The following is a 26,417-nucleotide window of genomic DNA, read 5'->3' as shown; positions in this document are numbered from 1 at the left end:
CATGTATTAAACTCGCAAAGCTCACTCCACTTTGACAGTTTTAATTAACAAGTTTTCTCTGCTTGAACATAAATTGAGATTTCTATCTCTGGGGAAATAAAAGTAGGGTTTTCCTTCATTAAAGATTAAAAAAAGAAAGAAACCTGCTGTGTTGAAAGTCAGTTTAATAGTTGGTAGGCTGAACTGTCTTTGGGGTATGCAGTATATGATTAAAAGTAGATAAAGAAGATAAAAAGTTGAGTCAAATCCAGATGAATGTCTGAAAACTAAGTTAGATAGAGAAAAATAAACCAAGGTCGTCACAATAAGCAACCTGTATTCAGAAGCAGCCAAATTATCTCAGACTTTTACCAATGGCTATGCTTACAGCATCTCAAGGGAATTGAGGGCTGGGGTGACGGAATAGCTCATTAGAAGCCTTAAGAAAAACAAAACCACGCCAATTCTGTAAAATAAAAGTATTCATCAGTGAAGGACACGACAACGATTTAACTCTCAGGATGTTCATGGTGACACTGGTAATGATAGACAACAACTGGAAACAAATGTACAACAAGGGATTGGTTAAATCAATCATGGTACAACAATACAATGGGGCATTCAGAAGTGTTATTGTAAATGAAGAGATGACAATAGAGAAATAGGTCCATGATGTAAAGATGAAAAAAGGTGGTTTATAAAGTGGTACAATTCATTTTATTGTTAAAGTTACACACACAGCCTAGAAGCCTACACACATGGGTGTTAAAAATGTTCTCTCTTTTTAAAATTTGGGATGTTAAAATTTTTCTTTGTCCCTTATTTGTATTTTCTAGTTTTTAAAAACTGGTTACAATAAAAAGGAATGACATTTTTTTTTTTTAAGAGAAGAGATGGATTATCATTTCCAAGGGACTTAGTTACACTAACATTCTACATTCCCTTTGTAGCTTTACCATTTTAGGACTCTATGAAAGGAAAAACCAATGAACTGTATGGTATCCACTGGAGAGCAGGAAGGAGTCACTGCAGCATCTTGTACATTAATGGGGCAAAACTCTATTAGCATAAAACAAACAAACAAACAAAACCTTCCTAGAAGACAAAGGCCCTGCAAGTATAGGGTGGAGACTCCCCACCACTTAAAGCTATAGAGTTCTTTCCTTTCAGGATTTTATCTTGAAAGCAATATTCTTCACACACACCCCACCACCGCCCCACAGTCCTTTTTTTTTTTAATAAATTCTATCTATTTATTTATTTGGTTGCGGTATGCGGGATCTTCATTGCGGCATGCGGGATCTTTCGTTGTGGCACGCGGGCTTAGTTGCCCCACGGCATGTGGGATCTTAGTTCCCCGACCAGGGATCGAACCCTCATCTCCTGCATTGCAAGGCGGATTCTCAACCACTGGACCACCAGGGAAGTCCCCGCCCCACAGTCTTTTAATGCCAAATGACTTCCACACAAAACCAAACCAGTCAATTTGATGCACAATTGGTAGGTGGAAGGACAGGAGAGAATTAAACACAGTGGTATTGGTGGGGGGAGAGGGGATGATTTTATTTTCTACTTCTTCCATTTCAAGGTAGAGAAGCTTCTGTTAGAATAACATTTCTGGCCTCTTTCTACCCCCTTACTTACTCCTCCCCATGGAAAGAGCTACAATTATTTTCTTGAAAGATTAGACAACAATTTATAAGAACAAATTGGTGTTAAATGTAAATTTCAAGGTTGGTCCATTGTAACCACAGTTTAAAAACAATTTATCTGCCTGCCCATCCATCTATACATACTTAAAAACATATGCACAGGCACGAGGTACGTGCTTAAGCAACACTTGCTCTCTGGCTAATCCAGGAGATTAGAAATCAAAAGACTTAGATAAGTAGCCTGTTCCGTAAGTGGAAGTTTCCATGTCTGTGCAAGAAAAGGATCTGCCAAAGGAAGGCACAGCAACACAAACGGGTCCTTAACAAATCCCCATTTCAATGTACAGGACCTCTCTCCATCTTGTGCCACACAGAGCTTCCGTCTGGTGAGCAGAAAACCATGCCAGCTCAATGAACTGTCACCAATTTCTGCATGTCATTTGGAGTACAGAGGGGACATCTATTAAAATCCTATCCATCTTTCTCCAACCAGCTCAAATGTCACCTCCTTCCTGAGCCTTCCCTCTTCCTCACCACAGCTGCAAATTACTTCTTGTCCTCTTAAGATTCTAAGCCCTTTGTTTCTACCACTCATTACATATGACTTTATGTAGAGTCGCGTGGGTACAGGTTCTTTCACTATCAGTAGATAATAAGCTTCTTGGTGGCAAGGTCCAAGTCACTGATTTTTATCTGAGCCATACTGTCAACACATTGTCTTCCACAGTTATTCATTAGATGTGCACAGGACTAAAACTTTAGAACTTACATAAGTTTAAAAGCATCTTCCCTCCCTACCCCCTTAATGCAAGCATTAGAGAACAGCCCTGAAGTTCCCCCTTAGAGACTTACCGGTGACAGCAGCAAACTTTAGCCCAAGGTATTTAATATTTTTGCCTTCCTCAGCTTTTAGCTTCATGTACATAATAGGGTGAGATATCACCCACCCACAGGAGCTAGCCTGATAAAACTCTCTAGAGCAGTGTCATCTAACAGAAATATAAAAACATATGTTAACTTTATGTCAACTTTAAATTTTAACTTTATGCCAGCCACATATGTTAACTTTAAATTTTCTAGAAGCCACGTTAAGAAAAGTAAAAAGAAATAGGATGAAATTAATTTTAATAATAGATTTTATTTAACCTAATATATCCAAAATATTATCACTTCAACATGTAATCAATATTAAAAATTATTGAAATACTTTATTTTTTTTATCATACTAATTCTTTGAAATCCAGTGGGTATTTTCCACTTAGAGCATATCTCAATCCATATCAGGCACTTCTTATTAGCTATAAAAGCTAGTTATTTAACCTCTCTTTACCTCAGGTTCCTCAATTTTAAAACGGGAATAAAAATATTCACCTTATAGCACTGTACTGAAGTTTAATAGTATGTGTAAAGGGCTTAGAACAGTATCCGGCAAATTGTAAGGACTCAATAAATATTAACTACCTGTAGGAAGTTAAATAAATAGTTCTACGTTCCACCCAAAATAGCTCTGTGAGTTTCATTTTTCTCATCTGTAAAATAACATAACATGGCCCACTTTGTAAGGTAATTATGATAATTTGAGATAATGTGTGTAAAGAACTTCTTATGTTGTTGTTGTTATGACAATTTACAAACCTCATACCCTTCCAACCTCTGTGGTTCTATCAATAGCATTGTACCTTTGGATGTTCTTAATCCTCAGTAAAAGATATCTATAATATTTTTAAAAATTAACTACTTTTATCATTAACATCCTCCATTTACTTTATGAAGGAACTGAGCATATGAAGAAACTAAGTATATTTCCTAAGTTCATAATGCAAACCAATGCTGGTTCTATTCCCTTTTAAATACTCATCTATTAAATCATGCAGGGCAGCTGGGAGCAATGGAAAATCATATTTTTTTACCCATTTAAAATTCCAAAGTGCTAGCCAAATGGAGCTTGGGAGTCAGTCCAAAAGGCAACATTCTTCAAAATGGTAACTTAGAGAAATGCCATCCAGCTGTATTATACTAACGGTCCTTTTACCCTACCACTTCCTTTAAGCTCCACCCCCCATATGTGTAATATTGTATCCGTGTTAACTGGTGGAGAAGTATAACTCCTTGAGTTTTACTCTGCAGTATTTTAGGTTATTTTTGTTGCTTTTTTTTAGGTAACTGGTGAGGTTGAATATTCTTGCAAAAATTTGCAAAATGCCCAGTACCTAAGACTATCCAATCTTGACATACTTGATTGTGCTCTTCAGGAAAAGCAGCAACACAGAGGAGATGGCAGAACTGAAGGAACAATAGCCTAGAAATCAAGAGACCTGATTTCTGGCCCAGGGTTTATGATTAAATCACTATGTGACCTTGGGCAACGCACTGAAACTCCTGAGCTATATCTCAGTTTAAGACAAGGTCACCTGCAGTATTTAGGATTAAGAATTAGAACACCAGAGCAATAACTGAAAACTGCATCAGGTTTTAGCATTCTTGTTTATCTATCTTTAAGTGTTCTGGCAATAAGTTTCCCTTAAAAAAATTAGTATTGACAAAGTTTGGGAATAATTTCCTTTAGTATCCAAATAATTAGAATAGCTAGAAAAGCAAACAAGGGTCATTTATCTGATATTTATGCTGCTATCACTGGAATCCAAACAATCGTCATTATCTTCCAAGGTTAAGAATTACAGGACATCAGCATAAATACAAAGGGGCATCAATGACCACCTCCATGGATCTCTATCAACCCCAAATTCCCTGGTTTCTCAACTTCAGCACTGCCGACATCTTGGGTCAGATCATTCTTTGTTGTAGGGGGCTGACCTTTGCTGTGGGGGGCATTATAGGATATTTAGCAGTTTCCCTGACTTCTACCCACTAGATGCCAGTAACATCCCCCACGGTTGTGAAAACCAGAAATGCCTCCAGACATTGAAGTGACCCTCAATTCCTTTGTAATTAAGCTTATACAGAGACCTGCAATTTTCAGTGTGTCATCTGCTTATGACACAGCTTCATTAATATGACATGGAGTAATCAATGTCCACTGGCAATCTGGATTCTCAAAAGGCATGACCTTATCAGTAAATTTGCGTTTAATACACATACAGCGGAAAATACTTTTGTAAAGTGACCCATTACACTGCAGAGCTTATCCATATATCTTTTTCAGAGCCAAAACAATGTTTTCACACAAATAGTGATTCTGGTAGCTAATATTTTAGATTAAGATATTTAAGTTTTAGAGCCCATGATATTTTTTTCTTTAACGTTAGAACCCTGGCTTTAATTTACTGATCAAAGTTTCCAATAAACTATCCATCACTTTATTCTCCTCCAACAAATCCCCTTGCTTCCTCTTACTCACTTAACTGCTCACAAGTTCTGGTTCCCAGTGACTGGGCCCTATACCCAGTCATCCACCTTTTCATCTAAAGTTTTGACAGAGGGTTATTCTACTTCTTTGGGATTAGAACTGGGAAGGAGTACTAATGAGAGCTTATCAGCCATAAAATAATAGGATCAACCAAACATATAAGGAATATCTTTAATGCGATGGGGACACAAAAACAAATACATATTAGACAATGAAAGAACCACAGAATAGAAACAACCACAGAAAGAATCACATCAACCACATGCCCAAAGTCATTCAGCTAACTCATTTGATAGGCTGATAGTAGAACGTTCAAGTTAAGGGTATTCAGATTGCAGTTATAGATGAAAAAGTAGAGTTCAGAGCTAAGTTTATGGGTTTGGGACTCAACACCTGGAAGGTAGGACACCAACATGATAATGGTGGTTACCACTGAGGAGGAGGTTGAAAGGGAACTTTCACTTTTTACTCAAGATGCTTCTATATATTTTTTTTTAAAGATAAACATGTAATCATGTGTTACTTCTATAATTAAAAACCAAAATAGGTGAAGCCAGAAGAGAAGACAAAATTTCACAGGGAGAGAATATAAAGGGAGAAAAGGCAAAGAACACTCCCAAATACGGATATAATTAGGGGGCAGAAGGAAGCAACAGCAGGAGAGGCAGGCAGAAAGAGAACTAGCAGAGTACAACTCTGTGGGCAAGGGAGGGAAGTTTCAAAAAGGAACTGAACTGTCAACAGAACCAAAAAGGGAAAGGGGGAGAAAAATAAGATGGCAGAACAGAATTTAGATCTGAAAGAGGCTTCTTAAAAATCAAAACCTTCTCCCTATATTTTGCCACTCAATCTTTGAGAAAATTGAGGCCCAGAAAGGTTAGGCTGCTTGCTAGATAGGTATTAGTAGCTAGAGGGCACAGCAAAGGGAGACCACAACATGTTTATGGATAGTCTAGCGAATGGGTCCAGTGGAAAGAAAGAAAAGATACCAGAAGAAAAGGGGGGATAATTGGATATGTGCTACCTGGAATAGACAGGAAGAGATGGGACTGAAGACAGAAGGAAACAAAAATAATACAACTTTTCCTCTGAAGCGGGATAACTTGTTTCCTTTTTCATTTGGGTTGTTAGATTGGGAGGTCAGGGGACTCACTCAAAGTACTTGGGTTTCCCCAGAACTTCACCCTTGGCACCTTTCCCCTCTCAAACTATACACACACCCTAGACTCCACTTACCATCTTTACATGAAAGACTCCCAAATCTCTATTACACAGCCCAAACCCTCTCGTAAGCCCCAGACCTGGGGGAGATGAATCTCTACTTGGATATCTATAGGCATCCAAACTGAAATCTCCGTCTCCACAAGTCTACTCCTGCTCCAGTGCTCTTTGTCTCAGTGGAAGGCCCCACATGATGAATGATATTAGGCAAATTACTGAACATCACCTCTCATTATATCTTTGTAAGCAAGATGAAAAAAAAAATCACTGGATGACAATAAAGTTAGAGTCACAGCTGTTAGAGCAGCCTTACTCAGTAAGTGTCCCTTAATGTCTTAATGGTAAGTTGTAGGTCTTCAATTAGCCTCGTTCAGCTCTATGCCAAGTGTAGCAGTCACTTGTAGACCACCTCCAATCATTCCTACCTCCTGGTGTCCATGCCTTTGCCTTGAGTGTGGGTGGACCTGTGAGTAGCTTCTAGCCAACAGAACACAGCAAGGATGATGGATGTCACTCCCATGATTATTATAATTCCTTCTTGCTGTGGTGACGTAGAGACTTTATGGTTTGCTGGCCTTGAAGAAGTAAGCTGCTATGTTTTAAAGTGCCTTTGGAGACGGCCATGTAGCAGGGAACTACAGGTGGCCCCTAGGATCTGAGGGCCTCAATCCTACAACCAACTAAACAACTAAATTCTGCCAACAGCCATGTAGGCTTGGAAGAAAACCCCAAGGCCTCAGATGAGACTTGTGGTCCCAACCAACACATTGATTGCAGCCTGAGAGACTGAGCAAAGGACCCAGCCAAGCCATGACAGACTTGACCCACAGAAACTGTGAGATAATAAATGGGTATTGTTTTGAGCCACGAAGCTTGTGGTAATTTATTATGCAGCAATAGAAAACTAATACACCAAGCAATATTTTATTAATTACTTGGATAAAGATATTCATAAAATATGTATAATAATAATGCAAAAACTAACAAGACGAACAAGAAATAAAAATTTAACTACATTAATGTTTAAGTAAAAGCCTAGATAGAAAGGTTTTTGTAAATAAAAATAATTAAAAAGAGAGAGAGAAAGAGACAGACAGAGACATACTTGGAGTAAGAAGTAGGCCTTGGGCTCATTACAAGCTCATAGTAAGATGTAGCTGCCAAAAACTCAATACTATTTGAGGCCATATTAATAAGTATAATGGACAAAACAAAAGGAGAGCAGTCATCTTGTACCATATGAACTGGTCAAATCAAATCAATAACTATTTCCTGGGTGCTTCTATTTAAGGCATTAGGAACATGTATGTTCCTGTCCCTCAAGTATTTTCCACTCTATCTGGGGAGCTAAACATTTCAATAAGTTAAACCATAATAAAGATTTTAAGAAGCAGCTTAAGACAATGATAGAAAAGATATTATACGGCGGGCATTAGAATTCATCTGGCAGTTAGTTAAAGGCAGTAACAGAAGCAGAAGTTCACAAGAGGGAGACAACACGTCATTATCAATATTATGATTACTGTTTTGCTGATATAATATAAAAGTGAGTGTATTCAACACTGGGATTCAATTTCACATTACTGAGCACAAGCTCTCAAATTTTGAAAAGATGGAGGTAAAAAAAACCATTCAGACAAGCTGTGCTATTTCATGGGCTTTTTAGTGACAGATAACACTACATTTTACAGATGAGTAAATATTGGCAAAGGAGGGTTAAATAATTTGTTGATTATAACCCAGTAAGTCAACTGTACTGAGAAGCAGATTTTCTCTTAGTCTAGAATGCTAATGAAAACTCACATTACCTTTCTACATTACAATGGCTACTTTTGGTTAACAATGTTTTCACTAAATAATTTGAAATCCTGAGTTGTCCTTTACTCCCTCCAAAGTTGACCAGTAATCAAGCTTTGTCATGTCGTCCTTTGTGGTGGCTCTCACATTTATCCCTTCCTTTAATTCCCCCAAATTAACATCTTATATCCAGGCCCTCACACTGTTCTACCTGAATCTCTTTCAGCGATCTCCAAACTAATCTCTGCAATTCCAGTATCTCCTTCCCATCTGCCTGACATAGTTCTAACCATGACATTCTCTGCAAAAAGCCCTTCAATTGCCCCCCCCCGCCCCCATTGCTTGCAGAATGAAGTATGGATCTCTTAGTTTGTGAGCCAGAGTTGGATTCAAGTCCTGGCTCTGCCACTTCCTGCTATGTGACTTAGAGCCTCGTTTTTCTCGTTTGTTAAACGAGGATAATACCAACTGCCTCATATGTCTTGGTTTTCCTGGATCAGTCTCTGTCTAGACCAATGCCATTTGATTAAAAGTGTCCTGGTTTTGACATTAAATAATTTGGTCAATAAAGGGTTGTTATGAGGATTTAATGAGACAATGCATATAATGCATATAACAGGCCTGGCACGACACTTTCTTTTCTCATTCTCTCAAATGTACCTTGTACTATGCTGCCTGAAATCACCTCTCTAACATCAACAACTATAGAAGAACCTACCCCATACTACCCGGTCTACCTCAGGTGCCACCTCCTCACCTTTGCCTAACTCCTATGGTATTCTAAACCTCTCTTATCATGTGTATCTAACACTAGCTTGGGTCACGGTTATTTCTACACGTTTTAACTTACGCAGAGATGAGCTGTGGAGAGGACGGTGTTTACTTCTGATTCCTCTTAGTCCCACTTGTGACACCTAGCAGTGTCTTTCACACAAAAGATACTCACTAAATTACTTAAATTTAGGAAGAATCCAGAATTTTGGCCACAAAATTCCATTTCACTTATCCATCGACTGTTTATTAAAGCCTTCTGCTTTCTTACTGCCTTGAGATCGTTTCACTTCCTCATTAGTACCACAGCAAGGTCACTAGAGCCAGACTGCCTTGGATCTAGGCTCTAACAGTTACCAGTTAAAAATGCATGTAACAGGACTTCCCTGGTGGCACAGTGGTTAAGAATCCGCCTGCCGAGGCAGGGGACACGGGTTCGAGCCCTGGTCCAGGAAGATCCCACATGCCGTGGAGCAACTAAGCCCATGCGCCACAACTACTGAGCCTGCGTTCTAGAGCCCATGAGCACAACTACTGAGCCCACGTGACACAACTTCTGAAGCCCACGCGCCTAGAGCCCATGCTCTGCAACAAGAGAAGCCACCGCAATGAGAAGCCCGCGCACCGCAACGAAGAGTAGCCCCCACTCGCCACAACTATAGGAAGCCCATATGCAGCAACGAAGACCCAGTGTAGCCAAAAATAAATAAATAAAATAAATTTATTTTTTAAAATGTACGTAAGGCACTTGGAAGAAGCACACAGCAAGTACTGGATAAATGATAGCCGTTATTATTTGACCTCAGTCAAATCAGAACACTTTACTATGGAGTGAGGCCTCTCAGCAACATTTTCTACACAGGGCAGTCAACTTCTGGCTCTCAGCAGATACAAGGTCCAGCCCATTTGTCGCTCAGGACCTTCTCTGTCTTTCTAGGATTTCTGTTTCTTGTCCCAGTTTCCCCCTCCTTTATGCCTAGTCCAAGCTGGGGCTCTTTCTTACAGCTTCTCTGATCACCAGCAAAGACAAGAATCTTCCTGTCTGGTTCTCTAAGCATAACTTCCAGGTCCAGGTTCAGGTTCAGTCTAAAGCCACACTCCAGGCAACTCCTCATGCTCTATGGCTTCGCCAACCAGAAACATCTCTCAAAAGTTGCACTCTTTATGATTCCAGTCTTTCTACACCAATCTACAGCCTGAAATTGCTTACCCTTTCTCACTCCAGCCTCTGCCACCTGCCCAATTACACATACAATTATACATCCTAGAGTAAAACATGTCTTGCTTCTTAACCCATTTTTAAGTCTTCTACCATCCATCACCTGGCTAAAATTCCAAATATTAGAGAACGAGGGTCAGTTAAGACTGGCTAGTGACTCGTCTCTACGTGCACACAATTGAGTGAAGGAAATATTCATTACACCAAACCAAGAGGACATTCAGCTAGAAATTCCGTTTCCCTCTTGTAGCTCAGGCAAAAGCCTTCTTTTGGTGAGGGGAGAGTGGGCTAAAATGAGCCTGAAGCGTTTGAGGATTTAATTTAATCAAAACTTTATTACGTAAATATAGTCAACTTAAATCTTCTCTGCTTCAAACTTAAGACTATACCTGCATTCCTCCTCGGGTCCTTAAGCAAAAAGCTCGAGAGACTGTAGCCTAGCATTCACTTACAATACTTAAACAAGTTGAACAAGAACAACTATTTATCCAGACACTGAGACACTTAACTGTTTAATTGTGGCCTACAATACAATTACTATGCAACTTAGGTATTAAAATACCCACAGATCAAAACTAATGACATAATTAAAATGGCTTCATCAAAAAAAACAACCTAACGAAATCCTGATTTTTACCTAATTTTATCTCACTTTCTCAGCATTAAGCTTTAAACACAGCCACACCCACCCCACACCACCCCCCAAGCCTCCTGGTCGTGATGATTCCCTGGTAGCTTTCCGAGGCCTTAGATTTGCCCAAACTCTGCCTCTGGTGCTTCAGACCTGACCTTTCACCTCAACCACTATTACACCTTTTATTTCTTAGTATAATAGTGTCAAGAAAAGAATTGTGTGGAATACAGGTTTTATTTAAAGTTTATTATTTAAAGGCATTATAGCTTGTTGTAAACAAGTCAAGCAGTATAGAAAAGTGTCAAGTGAACATGAAAAAACCCTAGCCATCCCTAATCCACAAGTAACAACTGATAATTGTTTAATGTGCATCATTCCAGAAAATGTCTATGCATATGTAAGTATACATATTTACAAAGTTAGATCTATCTATCCTATAACTCTCCCCTTCTTTTTGCTGTACAGATGGGATCATACAATACCATTCTGCACCTTTCTTTTCCCACTTAAAATGTACCTGGGACATCATTCTCTGTCATTATATAGAGAGCTACCTTACTCTTTTTAATGAAATACATGCCATAGTGCGTATACACCGTTATTAATATAACCAGTCTCTCGTGATGGACATCATGATTATCGACAGTGAAAAAATGGCAACAACGAGGCAACTAACATCCTTGTAACATATACTTTTGTGCAGTTCCTTTTTAGACTATTCACCTGGACAAAAGGTGAATTTTACATTTTGATAAGGACTTCCAAGCTGCCCTCCGATGGGCTCTAACAATTTATACTCCCACCAACAAACACTGCACAGAGGGTGGGCTTTTTAAAATCAATCACCTGGTCTGAAGTTCCTGCAGCTCAAATAGGGAACTAAATATTTAACACAAAAATAGCAGCACACTGATGATTTTTTTTACATCTTTTACTTTATTTAACACAGTCTAGAAAACCAGGTACCATGGCTGGTGGCAGTCACACCTTGCTCTGATTAGCCTGATGAGCCTTGCCCCATCCAAATGCAAATTCAGAGGGTACTATTCCTCACAATTCATCCAGCTCTTCAATAACGAATTCTTTAGGCTCTTTAGGCGCAGAGATTTCATTGAGTGAATTCAGCATAGAAGGGAAACCCATACTGCTCCTGGCAACACAATTATCTCTAACACCAGAAGTACTACATAATGGTGTGATATAAGGTGGTTTCCACTCACCCATAATTAGTTAAAGGCATTGGCAATGGAGGCACACTTTGAATATCTAAGAAATAAGTACATTAGCGTATTCATGGCATGGGATGATCTGGCTGGGAGATTTTGCTAGTTTAACAATTTGGGTTTTTTTCCCCCAGTGGTAGTGAACATCTGTAAGCATCACTGCACAGAATCTAGTGAATCGCATCTAGAATAACACTTGTTTAACATTTTACATTTTGCAAAGCACTTTAGCATATCTTACCTTCTTTCATCTTCATGGCAATCGTGGCAGGAAGGCCAGGCAAGTATTACTCATTAAACAAAGACTCAATGAACCCATAGTATGTGGCAGGCACTCTCTGCTAGACAGCTGGTATGCAAAGGTGAATGAGACACTACCCTCTCCTTCACTGATACCCTGCCCTGTCCAATCTATCTGCAAAGCCTCTACACTGCACTTAAGATACTTCGTTACATGGCCTACAAAACCCTGTGTACCAGCCCCTGCCCACCCTTCCAATTTCTTTCTTTCTTTCTTTCTTTTCCTTTGGCTGTGCCACGCAGCTTGCAAGATCTTAGTTCCCTGACCAGGGATCAAACCTGTGCTCCCTGCAGTGGAATCGTGGAGTCTTAACCACTGGACCACCAAGGAAGTCCCCACTCTTCCAATTTCATCCCATGCCCCTTTATATCTCCTTCACTATGGTACAGCCCCCCTGGGCCATGCTAGGGAAGAATTCAGGTTCTTTCCACCTCAGGGATTTCCACTTTGTTTCCTCTGCCTGGGATGCTCTTCCCCCAACTCTTCACCTGGATAACTCCTGCTTATCTTTCAGTCTCAGCCAAACTTGTCACTTCTTCCCAGACCCTCCCTCCCAATAAATTATGTCTCATTTATTATTCTTTTCCAGAGGACATTATAGCACTCATGACACTTCACAATGAAATATTTGTGTATTTATTTGTTTGCATTCCAACTCCCCCATATGACTGTAAGACTTAGGAGGACAAGAATCATGACTTTTGGGGCCACTACTATACCCCCAGCACCCACCTAACGCAGTGCCTGGCACATGGCAGACGCAAAAACAAAAGTACTAAACAAAAATAGTCAATGCCTTCAAGGGATATACAGTATAGTGGGGAAACACACAAAGAGAGGAAAGGCGGATTTTACCAGAGGATGGGCAAGGTTTCAGGAAAGGCTATAGAGAAGAGATGACCTCTGAGCTGATGGCTGAAAGATAAGTAGACGTTTGCCAGGAATGTGACCTACTGAAATGCTCTAAGGCCACCAAAGGTGGACTGCACGTGGGGAAGAGAAAGGACCATGTGATGCCACACAGAATTTTGGCTTTGATGTCTGGGCAGATGGTAGTTCAATTAATACAGCGAATGTAAGAAGAAGAGGTTCTACTATTATTATTTATTACCAGGGTCCAGAACCCAAGGAAAACAAGCCCTTGGCAGAGTTGGGCATCTGGATGGTGGTCATTCCCCTGCCAACCTGCTTCTCATCACTCTCAAGCTAAACAGGAAAGATCATGATTTCAACCTGGGAATATTCAGTGCTTAGTCATAGGTGGCCAGACGGCAGGCCAGGCCAAGGGAAGTCAGTGGAAGGACCACTGACCTTAGTACAGACAGTGCCAGGGGGTTCCTATACATCTGAACACTTTTTATGGCCAGGAGATGTCAATGATGTAATTTAGTGTGCTTATCTTTTTGTGTGGGGGCCAGAAGAAGAAAAGAAGAGGTGGGGAAAAAAGGAAAAAAAAAATTTTCAGTGCCCAGAATATCTCACACGCCTGATAACATCTATTTCATTGCCACTAGATCGTCCCTGTCCCGGATTTATTTCTATGTTGCAATTTCTGTGATGCTCTTCATGGAAGTAGTCAGGGCAGAAATCCTAAATAAACACAGTAAAATGCTACCTCACCCCTGAATGGTATTGGGTTGAAAAGCATGAAAATATGTCATTACTAAGGGGGTTACCTCATCCTATTAACTCCTCAACAGCTTCTCTGGTCTGACCACAGGGCTATAAATACCTGCGTGTTAACAGAAGGTAGGAAGAAGAAGAATCTGGCATTTGTTGCCACCCGTAGTGAAACTTTCTAGACCCCCCTCCCCCTGCCCCGCCACACAGAGAACAGCGTTACATGAAACAGGAAGCTTTGAATCATAATTCTGGTTAAAACCTAAGGAACCTATAGTTTATCTCAAAAATGCTAACAGAGGCACAGGAAAAAGAAAAACACATCCTGGAAATCTCAATGACGAAACAATGCTTTGGGGGGAAAAACCCTAAACTTTCCAAAGCAGCAATAAAGTAGGAAAAGCAATAGTAGGGAAAGACTAACACTTAGCAGAAAATTATAAAATAGCCAAGCCTGGGGGAATGGGGGCAGTGTAATGCAGTAGGGCTAACAGACTGGCATTCCCATGTGACAGCTGTATGATCCAGAATGAGTCTCCCTGGGCCTCAGTTTCTTCCTTTGCAAGATGAGACACTGGAAACAGATCACCTCAAAAGACACTTTCCAGTTGAAAGATGAAAACTCTAATTCAAAAAGATACATGCACCCCAACGTTCACAGCAGCACTATTTACAATAGCCAAGACACGCAAGTAACCTAAGTGTGCATCAACAGATGCATGGATAAAGAAATACACACACACACACACACACACACACACACACACGAATATTACTCAGCCATAAAAAAGAATAAAATAAAGTCATTTGCAGCAACATGGATGGACCTAGAGATGATCATACTAAGTGAAGTAAGTCAAAGACAAATATTATATGATATCACTTATTTGTGGAATCTAAAAAATAATACAAATCAACTTATTTACAAAACAGACTCACAGACACAGAAAACAAACTTATGGTTACCAAACGGGGGGGGGGGAATAAATTAGGAGTATGGGATTAATAGATATATGCTACATATATAAAATAGATAAACAATAAGGATTTATCGTATGGTGCAGGGAACTATATTCAATATCTTATAATAACCTATAATGGAAAAGAATCTAAAGCTGTATACCTGAAACTAACACAATACTGTAAATCCACTATAGTTAAATGAAAAATAAAATAAAATGGGGGGAGGCTTCCCTGGTGGTGCAGTGGTTAAGAATCCGCCTGCCAATGCAGGGGACACAGGTTCGAGCCCTGGCCCGGAAAGATCCCACGTGCCGCGGAGCAACTAAGCCCGTGTGCCGCAACTACCGAGCCTGCACTCTAAAGCCTGCATGCCACAGCTACTGAGCCCACGTGCCACAACTACTGAAGCCTGCGAATCTAGAGCCCATGCTCTGCAATAAGAGAAGCCACTGCAATGGAAGCCCGCGCACCGCAACGAAGAGTAGCCCCCCGCTCACCGCAACCAGAGAAAGCCCACGTGCAGCAACGAAGACCCAACACAACCAAAAATAAAAACAAATAAAATAAACTAATTTAAAAAAATAAAATAAAATAAAATGTGGGGGAACTCTTCATTATAAATGAGTTCTAGCTTAAAAAAAAACAGAGGGATGATAAAATTAGAAAAATTATCATTTTTCAACAATTCAGGTAAAGATCGCCAATTAATGCTAAAACTACTGGATGAATGATTTGGGAAACAGGATATTCACAAGGTCTTAAAGTACCATACCATAGATTTTTTTTATTAATTATCTATGAAAAACAGAACCTCAGCAATGAAGAGATATGGCAGACACCTCCTTAATAAGTGATTACCTTAGCATCACCAATAATGGTATAAACTGACATTACATGTCTTCAACCAAAATGTAATGCAGTGGGACACACACAACATCATCTATGTAATTTTCTTGCCAAAAGCACAGAACTGGAATCTAATCTCAAGAAAACAATCACACAAAGCCAGACTGAGGAATGTTTTACATGACAACTGTCCTGGACTCTTCAAAACTGTCAATGTATTGAAACAAACAAAGGAAAAGGAACAGGGGATTAAAGGGACAGATAATCAAATACTTCCTCCTTGATTGGATACTAAATGCCCCCTCAAGAAATGCTATAAAAGATATTTTAGGATAAATGAGAAAAATGCAATTATAGGCTATAAACTAGATAAAATTATTGTATAGATGATAATTCCCTGAGTGTGAACACTATTATTCTTGTGTAGGAGAAAGTCCTTGTTCCCCTGTTCTTTTTTTAATTAAAATTTTATACTGAGGTAAAAACTTTATTTGTAGATTCACATGCAATTGTAAATAGCACAGAGTAAGGCCATATACCCCTTGAAGTATGATTATTATTAACCCCATTCTACAGATGAAGAGGGTGAGGCCCAGAGATGAAATAACTTGCCCATAGCTATCAGTGACACAGCCAGGATACAAACCCAGGGAGTCTGTCTCCAGAGACTACACTTGACCCCAGAGGAGACAATTGAGGCTTTTGGAGCTTAGGGAACTCTGGCTACCAACTGGCAGAGCTGGGTTCAGATCCAGGTGTATCGGATTCCAAGGCCCATGTTCCTTCCACACTGTATGCTTGGGAAGGAATGACTGGCTCTTACAGAAAAAATTTCTGAAAGACTGGTTTTAGTTACCCCGTATTCAACGTTTTCCATCATAATCCTTCTCCCCCGCTCCCATTCTGCCCCACTGAGGAGTTGTGGAAGGGCAATAATGCAGAGAGACAAAGAAGTCATTTCTTGTACCTGCCGGAGATGAGACACACAGATACTAACGTTTTGATCAACAGAACAGAACCAGATGGCTTTTCCTAGGTGATGGTGGTCCAACTATCAAGCCACACAGCCATCTAGATTTCACACTGAAGTTCTGTTATCAACTCACTGACTGCTTTGTGATGCTCCCCTTGGCCCCCAAGTGTTAGCTAAATCACCAGAGTGTTTACAAATACACTGTGATGTGCTTAAAAAAAAAACTGCAAAGTTGAAACTTACCTCCTTTGGATCTGAAGCCAACAGAACAGTTTCTCATTGCAACTGTTTTATTTTCACCCTTACCCTGACATATTTTGCCACTTCACCTTATTATGTAACTCCCACACTAAATTAAGTGTAATTTCTCCATTTTTGTACACTTTCCCTGTCCCCAATCTCACTCTCAAAAGAGTTTTTGGAGTTAATAGGAGAGACAGCCAAAAATTACAAGAGTACTTGAGGAAGTATTAGTAGCAAAAAACTGCTCTAACCAAACCCTCAGGAGTTTGGTTGTTTTTTTTTTTTCTTTAATTTGGAGGTAGAGGGGGCACAGAGAGGCTGAAACAGTTGTCCAGAAGCCCACACAATTCACTCCTTGTTGGAGGCACTGCTATTTTATACCTCACTTCCAAATTATTAAAAGTAATACATATTTATTACATAAAATTTGGAAAGTAAAAATAAAAGGGAAAAAATATAAATGCATCCTACTACCTGGGGATAGCCATGTCAACAACTTTGGATAATTCCCATCTATTCTGTATTTATTGTCACATTCATAGGTATTTTTTTTTGAAATATATTAGATTTGGTTTTTACTGCAGAGCACACATATCAGGGCAAAGTGCTACACACACAACTACAAATCATTTTTGGGAAAAAAAGCTATAAAAAAATAAAACTGCAACTGCTTTAGTTACGCAGTCCCAACTTGAGAAATCCACACTGGCAAAGGTGGATATACACATTCATAGGTATATACGTAACATGTAAAGACAGAGATATACACAAACCTCCACTTAAATTGAAGACAGAAAAGGAATAATCCCATACTCTTCCATTATGTCCTGAAGATTTTCCTCAGCATTGGTCTTGATTTTTAATCTGTGGACCTGCCATAATTTACTAACATTCCCCTACTATGGAAATTGTCTTCAGTTTTTCACCATTTATAAATACCTTAGTATATAAAGCTGTGTACATATATCTGATATTTGCTTCAGAAATTATACCTTTAAAAATTAACAAGGAACCCATGTTATATACAGAAAAAATGGAAGATACAAAAAAGTAAAAATAAAGTCAACTGTAATTTCTTTTTAAAATACTTGTGTGACTATCCTCTTAGACTTTTCTTTGTACGAAACATACATGGACACAACACATATATTAATATGAGACCATACTATTAGTAAGAAAAAGTAACAGTTACTAATAATAGTTATCATGTATTAAGTACTTAGCACATGCCAGGTACCGTGATTTTCTGATTTAATCCTTTCAACCGCACTATATATTAGCTCAGCAGTTCCCTAACTTGTCTGCACATTGGAATCACCAGGGGCTTCAAAATTCCCAGAGTGCTGCATCTCATTCCCAGAGATTCAGATTTAATCGGCCTGTGTGAGGCCTGGGCTTGGGTGGGCTTAAAAGATCCCCAGGTGATCCTAATGGACATACAAGTTGAGGACTGTTAGGTTCGCTGCTATTTTATCCCTCTTTTAACAGATGTGGAAGTTTGAGGAACACTAAGGTAAGTAACTTCCCAAAACCACGAAGCTCATAAAGCTGGGATTTCCATCCAGCTCTTAAGCCCAGAGGCCACACTGTTAACTACTGATAATTTGGCATGTGCTTCCCAACCCCACCATTTAACACCATATCATGAACCTATTTCTATGTTAATAAGTATAATAACTCCACAGTATCATCATTTTTAGTAACTATAGTATTGTATTGTATGAATGCATCAGAATGCAAGTGTTATCAATTTTCCCTAGTATAGAAAATGCTGCAATCGATATCCTTATTGATACGTCTTTGTGCACATCCTTCATTATTTCCTTAGGATGAGTTCCAAGAAAAGGAATTGCAGGGTGAAAAGGTAAACACGGTTTTTAAAGCTTTTGATGAATATTGCCAAATTGACATTCCCACCAGAAGTGTATGCAAATGCCTGCTCCCTCGTGTCCTTGCCAAAGCTGCGTTTTGTCATTCCTTTTTAATCACTGCAAATTATATTGGAGAAAAGAGTAGAATGCCATTTTAATTCCCCCTTTCTTTGACTACTACTGAGATAGAACATTTTTTCATGTTTATTGGCCATTTGGATTTCTGCGTATGTATTTTCCTACTCCCATGCTTTGCACATTTTTTCTACTAAAATACTTGTATTTTTCTCATTGAGCTGTTAAGTCTTTATATATTAAGGATAATGAGTCTTTTTGCAACTGTTTCCAGTCTTCTCATTAACTTTATGGTTTTGTGCAGAAATTTTAAATTTTCACACAGTTAAAACTTCATTATTCTACCTTTCATATTATGCATACAAAGACCTACCCTATCCCAAGATTATATGAGTATTCTGTATTTTTTCAGTTTCTTTATAATTTCTTTTTTTAACTTTTAATTCTTTAATGCAGCAGTTCCCAAACAGGATTACACATCAGAATTGCTTACAGCACTTCTTTAAATGCTCAGGTCTTAAGACTGAATCACAATTGGGGGGGATGAGAATTGAGCAGGATTTTTTTTTTAACATCTTTATTGGAGTATAATTGCTTTATAATGGTGTGTTAGTTTCTGCTTTATAACAAAGTGAATCAGCTATACGTATACATATATCCCCATATCTCCTCTCTCTTGCGTCTCCCTCCCACCCTCCCTATCCCACCCCTCTAGGTGGTCACAAAGCACCTAGCTGATCTCCCTGTGCTATGCGGCTGCTTCCCACTAGCTATCTATTTTACATTTGGTAGTATTTATAAGTCCATGCCACTCTCTCACTTCGTCCCAGCTTACCCTTCCCCCTCCCCGTGTCCTCAAGTCCATTCTCTACGTCTGTGTCTTTATTCCTGTCCTGCCCCTAGGTTCTTCAGAACCATATATATATATATATTTAGATTCCATATATATGTGTTAGCATAAGGTATTTATTTTTCTCTTTCTGACTTACTTCACTGTATGACAGACTCTAGGTCCATCCCCCTCACTACAAATAACTCAATTTCGTTTCTTTTTATGGCTGAGTGATATTCCATTGTATATATGTGCCACATCTTCTTTATCCATTCATCTGTTGATGGACACTTAGGTTGCTTCCATGTCCTGGCTATTGTAAATAGAGCTGAACAGGAATATTTTTAAAAGGCAATTCCGATGCACCAGCCTCCTTTATTAAGAAACCCTATTTTAATCCTTCAAAATTTACGTTGGTGTCATTTTTCCAAGTTACTTCAGCACATTTGTTAAATAAAGCATTTCATAAGCTTGAAATGCTACTTTTATCCTCGTTGGTAAGTTCCGTGAGAGCAGAGCCCATACCTGTTTTTACTGACCACTGCATCTCTAGAGCTCAGCGTAGTGCCTGGTGCACAATTGGTGCTTGATGTTAATTGAATAAATAAATGACACCTGACAACACAAGTCTCCACTCTCATCCCGCCCTAAACTGGCTAGTATTCTCTTCAATATTTCCTTGACCATTAGACCAATGAAACTGATGTTATTAATGATGACCCTGAGTTATCAAAGATATTAAATTATGCTCAGTACACTCTGTTTAAAGTGGCCAGGAAATGTCTTAGAGGACTCCATCAAACGAAGTCAAAAATAATAATGTTAGCCATGTTTAAGAGGCATGGGAATTCGGATCCAATTATCCACGAAGGAACTAGACAGGACTGACCCAAGAGACTAACGACACTTGGTTTCCTCTAGCTTTTAGAGTTCCTCTACTAGATCCAGAGATTGACTCAGAGCTCCCTTGAGCTGGGGACAGACCCACACATTCTCTCTTCCACAAGTCCATGGAAAGAAAATTGGAATAGGGAATCAGGAGACCTGGGTTTTAGTCCTATCACTACTATTAACCTGTTTGACCGTGGGTATGTCACTTAACCTCTAGGGGTTTGGCTAGATGTTTTCTAAGGATTTCTTCATATCTAAACCTCTACATAAAGACCCAAACAGACTACTACAGGGCAGGCCTTCCAAGGACAACCTGAAATCCCCTCCACAGAACAGGGTGCCAGGCCCACTCCAGGCTATAGCAAATAATAATGATAGCAGTAGAAGTAGTAGTAGTAGTAATAGTAATGGGAGTAGTAGTAACAATAACAGCTATTGCTAAGTTTTACTAAGCACTTATATGATAGACAATATTCTAAATGTCTTACTCCGAATAATAATGGCACACATTTATATGACACTTACTATGTTCCAAGTGTTTTGTTTAATATTAACTAATCATCACAACAGCCTTATAAGGTGAGTTCTATTGTTATCCCCATTTTACAAAAGAGAAAACTGAGACACAGAGAGATTAAGGGACTTGCCCAAGGTCTCACAGCTACCAAGTGACAGAACCAACGGAGTTGAACCTAGACCCATACTTTTAACTACTCTACCATACCGCCACCCAAACTATCATTGTACTATGCTTGTCACTTCAGAGGTTGCAGAAAACAAGGAATGATTGCCGTTACTTCTCTGGAATACTCCCCTCTTCACTAATGCTAGAAAAATTGTTTTCCTCCAATGTAATCTTAAGCAGATCGGATTTCAGGGCCTGAGATAGCAAAATATATTACTTATTAAGAAATTATGACATTTTTATTAAGAATTGTTATCCATTAAAATGTTTTTATTATAAATCATTAACTACTGATGATATTTCCATTAAACAGAGAGAAAACACACAAGCTCTTTATGCATCATTAGGAACAAAACTTTAGCTCCCCACTTACACAAACTCTAATTCTATACTTTCAGGACTGTCTTTTAAACATTGACCTGACAGCTCACAGGTGTCTCAAACAAAACAGGCCAAGCCAAACGCGGCACACTAACTTCCCACAGTCCCCATGCCCCTCTCACTACCTCCCACGTTCCCCATCTCAGTGAATGGCACCACGGGCCCCAGGCACCCAAACTGGCTGTCAATCCAGGCTCGGTTCCTCCCCGCATCTAGTCACAGGACGTTTCTAGAATTCATCCCATTCTCTCTATCCTTGCTGCCCCTGCTTCTGCTCAGACCCTCACCATCTCTTCCCTAAACCACTATACCAGAAACCTCCCAACTGCCTCTTGGCTTTCATTCTCTCCGGCTCCAACCCCACCTCAACATTGCTGCCAAAGTAATCTTTCTAAAACAAAATCTGATTATGTTACTTCCCTGTTTAGAATCTTTGTCTTCGGGATAAAGTGTAAAATCCTTCCTAGGACATACAAGGTTCTTTGTTATCCAGCCTCCGACTACCTTCCCTGCTTCATCTGAGGTCGTGGCCCACACATCTCACACGAGGCCAACAGAGCAACTTGGAAGTTCCCAAACAGTGCTTCTCTGTCTGCCCAGAATGCAATTCTCTCAGTTGCCCATCTGGCAAACTCCCACTCATTTTTTTTTAGCCCAGCTCAAAACTCACAGCTCATCATGCTTTTCTCTGGACGTCCATCGCATTTTGCATCTCTCCCTATTATAACACTTATTCAACCTGACACAATTATTAGTTTGCATGTTTGTCTCCCCCATAAGACGAGGAACCCTCTAGGGTTCTGCATCTTACTCGTCTCTGTATTCTACTTGTTGAATGAAAGAATGCCTCAGGATTTAAACAAGAATATTCAAACTCCTCCTGATAAATGCCCATTGTGTGAGTCAAAGCAGGGATACAGGCCGAATCTCACGTCAAAAAGTATCTTTAAATTGACAACACTCACACATCAAAAATTCTCGTTACGGCTGTAACCAACAGGAGACAGTTTTAAAAGATACATTAGACCACCAACAAACCTACCTATTGAATATTTATGGACATTCAAGCTCCTTTCATTCTACTGCATATAAGTGGCCCTTAACCTTTTGTGGGTCACAGACCAATTTCGGTAGTGTTTGTCCACCATTTCTTAAACCCATATTCCCTTTTGATAAACATAAAAATCCCACACACCCCTGGAGATTCTGATACTCTCCCAAAGAGCACCATCCCCAACCCCACCAAAAAAAAAAAAAAAAAAAAAAGGGGCTTCCCTGGTGGTGCAGTGGTTGAGAATCTGCCTGCCAATGCAGGGGACACGGGTTCGAGCCCTGGTCTGGGAAGATCCCACATGCCGCGGAGCAACTGGGCCCGTGAGCCGCAATTACTGAGCCTGCGCGTCTGGAGCCTGTGCTCCGCAACGGGAGAGGCCGCGATAGTGAGAGGCCCGCGCACTGCGATGAAGAGTGGCCCCCGCTTGCCACAACTAGAGAAAGCCCTCGCACAGAAACGAAGACCCAACACAGCCATAAATAAATAAAAATAAATTTTAAAAAAAAAAAAAAAAAAAAAAAAAAGGAACTTTATATGTGGTAAGAATTCACAGGTTCACAAGAGATATAGTCTATCAGGCAAGACATCACTGAGCTTTGCTCTCAAGTCATTCCATAATATTAAAACAGGCATTTCCCTTCTATCACCAAATATAATCATTATAATGCTAAATATGCTTTAAAGTCTTTACTGGGAAGAGGAAGTCAAGGAGGTGCTGACATCTGTCTCCCCCACCTTTGAAAACCTTATGATAGAAATTTGCCGGAAACAAATAAAAAACAGAAATATGAAAAAATATCCTCCATCTCCTCACCTATAACCCCCACAAGCACATGTTCAAATGAAGGGAGTTCTTTGAAAATGCTCCTGGCACTACATTTTCCCGCTACTCCTACCCCCCCACACACACACACCCCTCCACCTCTACTTTAAAATAATCCGAACTTCCAGGTAGCGGCAACTCCTTTTAAACCAATATGCTTTGTCCTGGCGAAGACAAAGGGTTAAATTAAAGAAACAGCTGCCTGGCTGCCTGCCACTGGCTTGGAGGGTTGGGTTGGGATAGAGAATGAAGGAGGAAAAACCAGTTGGAGGCATAAGTGCTAACATCTTACCCTGCCACATGGCCATCTTGATCCTATTCTCTCCCACGCTGGGGTCACAGGCTCAGAGTTTCCCGGACCCCCCAGTTTTGTAGGGAGACTCCACTGGGATGTAGATGGAACAGCAGCTGTGTCGTCTTGTTTTCTGCAAGATGCTCAAGCCCAGAACCTGAAAATGTCAACAGGAAAACAAATACCTAAATGAAAAACATTCAAATCCTTGAAAATCATCTCCTGTCCCTCTCTGGACCTCTCTTTCAAAGATAAGCAGACATGGACAGTGTTAAGTTTCCACCTAAGCAACAAGGTGTCACTGAAAAAAGAATGCAGAGATCTAGAGTCAGTTAATATTGCCCTTGAGTGCTGTCCAATTCTGCATGAATCACTGGATCTTCAGTAAGTGGGTTTCAGAATCTCAAAGGATGGGTGGTTGGATGAGATAACCATTAAGTGTCTCTCCTATCTCAAAGTTCCACACTTTGGGGAATGAAGAACAGCATAATATCCGATGCCCTCCCCACCCCACCCCCAAAACACCCAACTCTACAACAAAAAATTTGTAGAAAGGAGAGGAAATTTTGTGACTAAAAGTTTTAAAACAAATCTCGTATAGGAAAAGAAAAGAAGGCATAATAAAAACTGAAGAGCGATGCCCTCGAGGTCGTGGTGCTTCCTCTCCGCTTCATTATATTTTCCCACATTTTGCCAAGGTCCTGTAGAGAGCATAGACTGCTTTTAAAATCAGGAAAGAAAAGAACCAAAGGAAAAGAAAAATGTAAAAAAAGAATGCTAATTTAAGTAAAACCAAATTAATTCAGATAATTCCTATTTTTAAAATGTCAAATTCAGTCTTAGGACAGTACTACTTGGAAGGATATGAAAGGTGCTAGGAATGGGAGAAAAAAATGAAAGGTCTGACTACTTCGTTTGATTCAGAAGGTGAATATATTAAACGCTTTGCTTGTCCATTTAAACAAGTTCTTCATTAAGTCTTCCTTATGTAGCATACAAGCCAATCTGCTTTTTCTAAGAAAAAGTCCTCACCTTTTTGACCTGGGGAACTTCAAAGCAGATTGCTATTAACATAGCTTTCATACAAGCAACACCTCCACCCCTTAAGTGAAAACGCTAACGTATACATACTGAAGACTAATACGAACTTGAGAGCCATCATTTTGGCCTTTTTTAAATACCTTTTTTTAAAGGACTAAAGTGTGAATGTGTACACTAATCCCAAAAAGCCGACAGAGAAAAGACAACGCTTTGGATAAGGAAAGGCTTGCGAAGTCCAAGAAAACTAGGAACTCACAAAGTCCCAGGATGAATTCACCAGGAAAAAGCGCTCCGATGACTTATCTGGAACCTAGGACAGTTTGTTTTGGTTTGCCTTTTTTTTTCCCTCTTATTTAGCGCGCAGTTAAATAGTACTGATCCGCGCCTCGTGGGACCAGGAGAATTTAACATCTCCTTAGTCAAACCCGGGTAGTTGCCAATAAATGTATGAAGCGTTCGTAAAGCAGATTCTTACTGGCTTTTTGTACTCCACACTTCTGGATTTCCCTCACTTATTCGGGGTAGCTTACACTGACGTTATCACACGGGCACACGTACAACTTCACTCGGCACTCCTGGAAACTGATTTGCTCTGAAATATTAATAAAGTACACGCGCATCAATGTAAAGGTAAAGTTTTCCCTTTGGGGTGGGCGAAGGCGCTCAAGCGCAAGCCTGTAAAGTCTAGAGAGAACCAGCTCCCCGCGTTAAGTGCGAAAAGGAAAACGCAGCAACTACTTTTCCGAGAGTCTGGACTCGGCTTCGCTACGACCCACACAAACCTGCCAGTCCAGAGCAGGATGGATAAGAACGGGGCCTCGACAGGGCTTTACCAGCCAAAGCCACCCTGCCCCAGTTCTGGAAAGGGGACGCCTGCAGCTAACCTCCCCCATTCAAAAGCGGGGCGGGCTTGGCGCGGCTCCGCGAGGAAACTTCGCTGGGACAGCGCAGGGACCCTGGCTCGGAGAATAGGGCTGGGCTCCCTGGAAGATGCCGCCCTGCACTGGCTAGAACTGGCCGGTCTAACTCCTCCGAGTGCCAAGCGGCAGCGGCCAGGCACGGGGAACCCCCATCTCCCGGGGACGGAGCCAGCGGGGGAGCGCTTGCCCTGTGTCGCTGAGCCCAAGGGGGTGCTCGGGGGTGGGCCGGGGGCCAGCGGCCCGCCAAGGACCTGCTGGGGTAGGGACAGTCCATTTGTCTTTACCTGTCGCCGAGGTCCGGAGCGGCAGAGCCCGTGCCCGCCGCCGGCGGGCCGAGCGCTCAGTCGGCTCTGGCGTCCGGGACACTAAGTTGAGCTAGCGCCCCACGTAGCCTGCAGAGCTTCATTCACAGCCCAGCCGGGAGGAGGGGGAGCGGAGCGGGCGCGCGGCTCATGTGACAGACGCCTCGCAAGGATCGGCCAAGCACGGCCGCCGCCTGCGCGTGCGCGCCCCGTCCAGCCCTCTCCCCACACCTCTGCCGAGGCGCGGAGGAGGTGATCCCCGCCCAGGAGGCAGCAGGGCGGGGAGAGCCGCGGAGAAGGCGGTGCTCAGAGGCGTTTCCGCGCGCGCAGCCGCAATAGGTCGGCCCTGCTCGCTGCCATATTTAATGAGGACTGGGCGGGTCCTAACCCAGTGCTGGGCGTGTCAATTGCTTTTGAAAAAAGAAATGCTCCTTTATGTTT

At 40.7% G+C, this 26,417-nt stretch overlaps 1 protein-coding gene across 2 annotated transcripts in view; it reads right to left on the bottom strand.

Moving 5' to 3' along the window:
* Positions 1-26,196, bottom strand: part of CLCN5 (chloride voltage-gated channel 5) — a 153,673-nt gene extending 127,477 nt beyond the window's left edge. Inside the window, exons 1-3 of one of the 2 annotated variants that reach the window (XM_059911906.1) lie at positions 25,959-26,196; positions 25,230-25,346; positions 23,714-23,870 (exon numbers count right to left, since the gene is read on the bottom strand). In XM_059911906.1, coding sequence (XP_059767889.1) covers positions 23,714-23,729 — 16 coding nt within the window. In that variant the 5' untranslated portion in view covers positions 23,730-23,870; positions 25,230-25,346; positions 25,959-26,196. The remainder of the gene's footprint in view (positions 1-23,713; positions 23,871-25,229; positions 25,347-25,958) is intronic. The other variant, XM_059911905.1, reaches the window with a different exon arrangement.
* Positions 26,197-26,417: the final 221 nt, after the last annotated feature.

The sequence above is a fragment of the Balaenoptera ricei genome, chromosome X (assembly GCF_028023285.1).
Source record: "Balaenoptera ricei isolate mBalRic1 chromosome X, mBalRic1.hap2, whole genome shotgun sequence".
In the NCBI taxonomy this organism is placed as follows: domain Eukaryota; kingdom Metazoa; phylum Chordata; class Mammalia; order Artiodactyla; family Balaenopteridae; genus Balaenoptera; species Balaenoptera ricei.
This window is presented reverse-complemented; position numbering and strand designations above follow the sequence as displayed.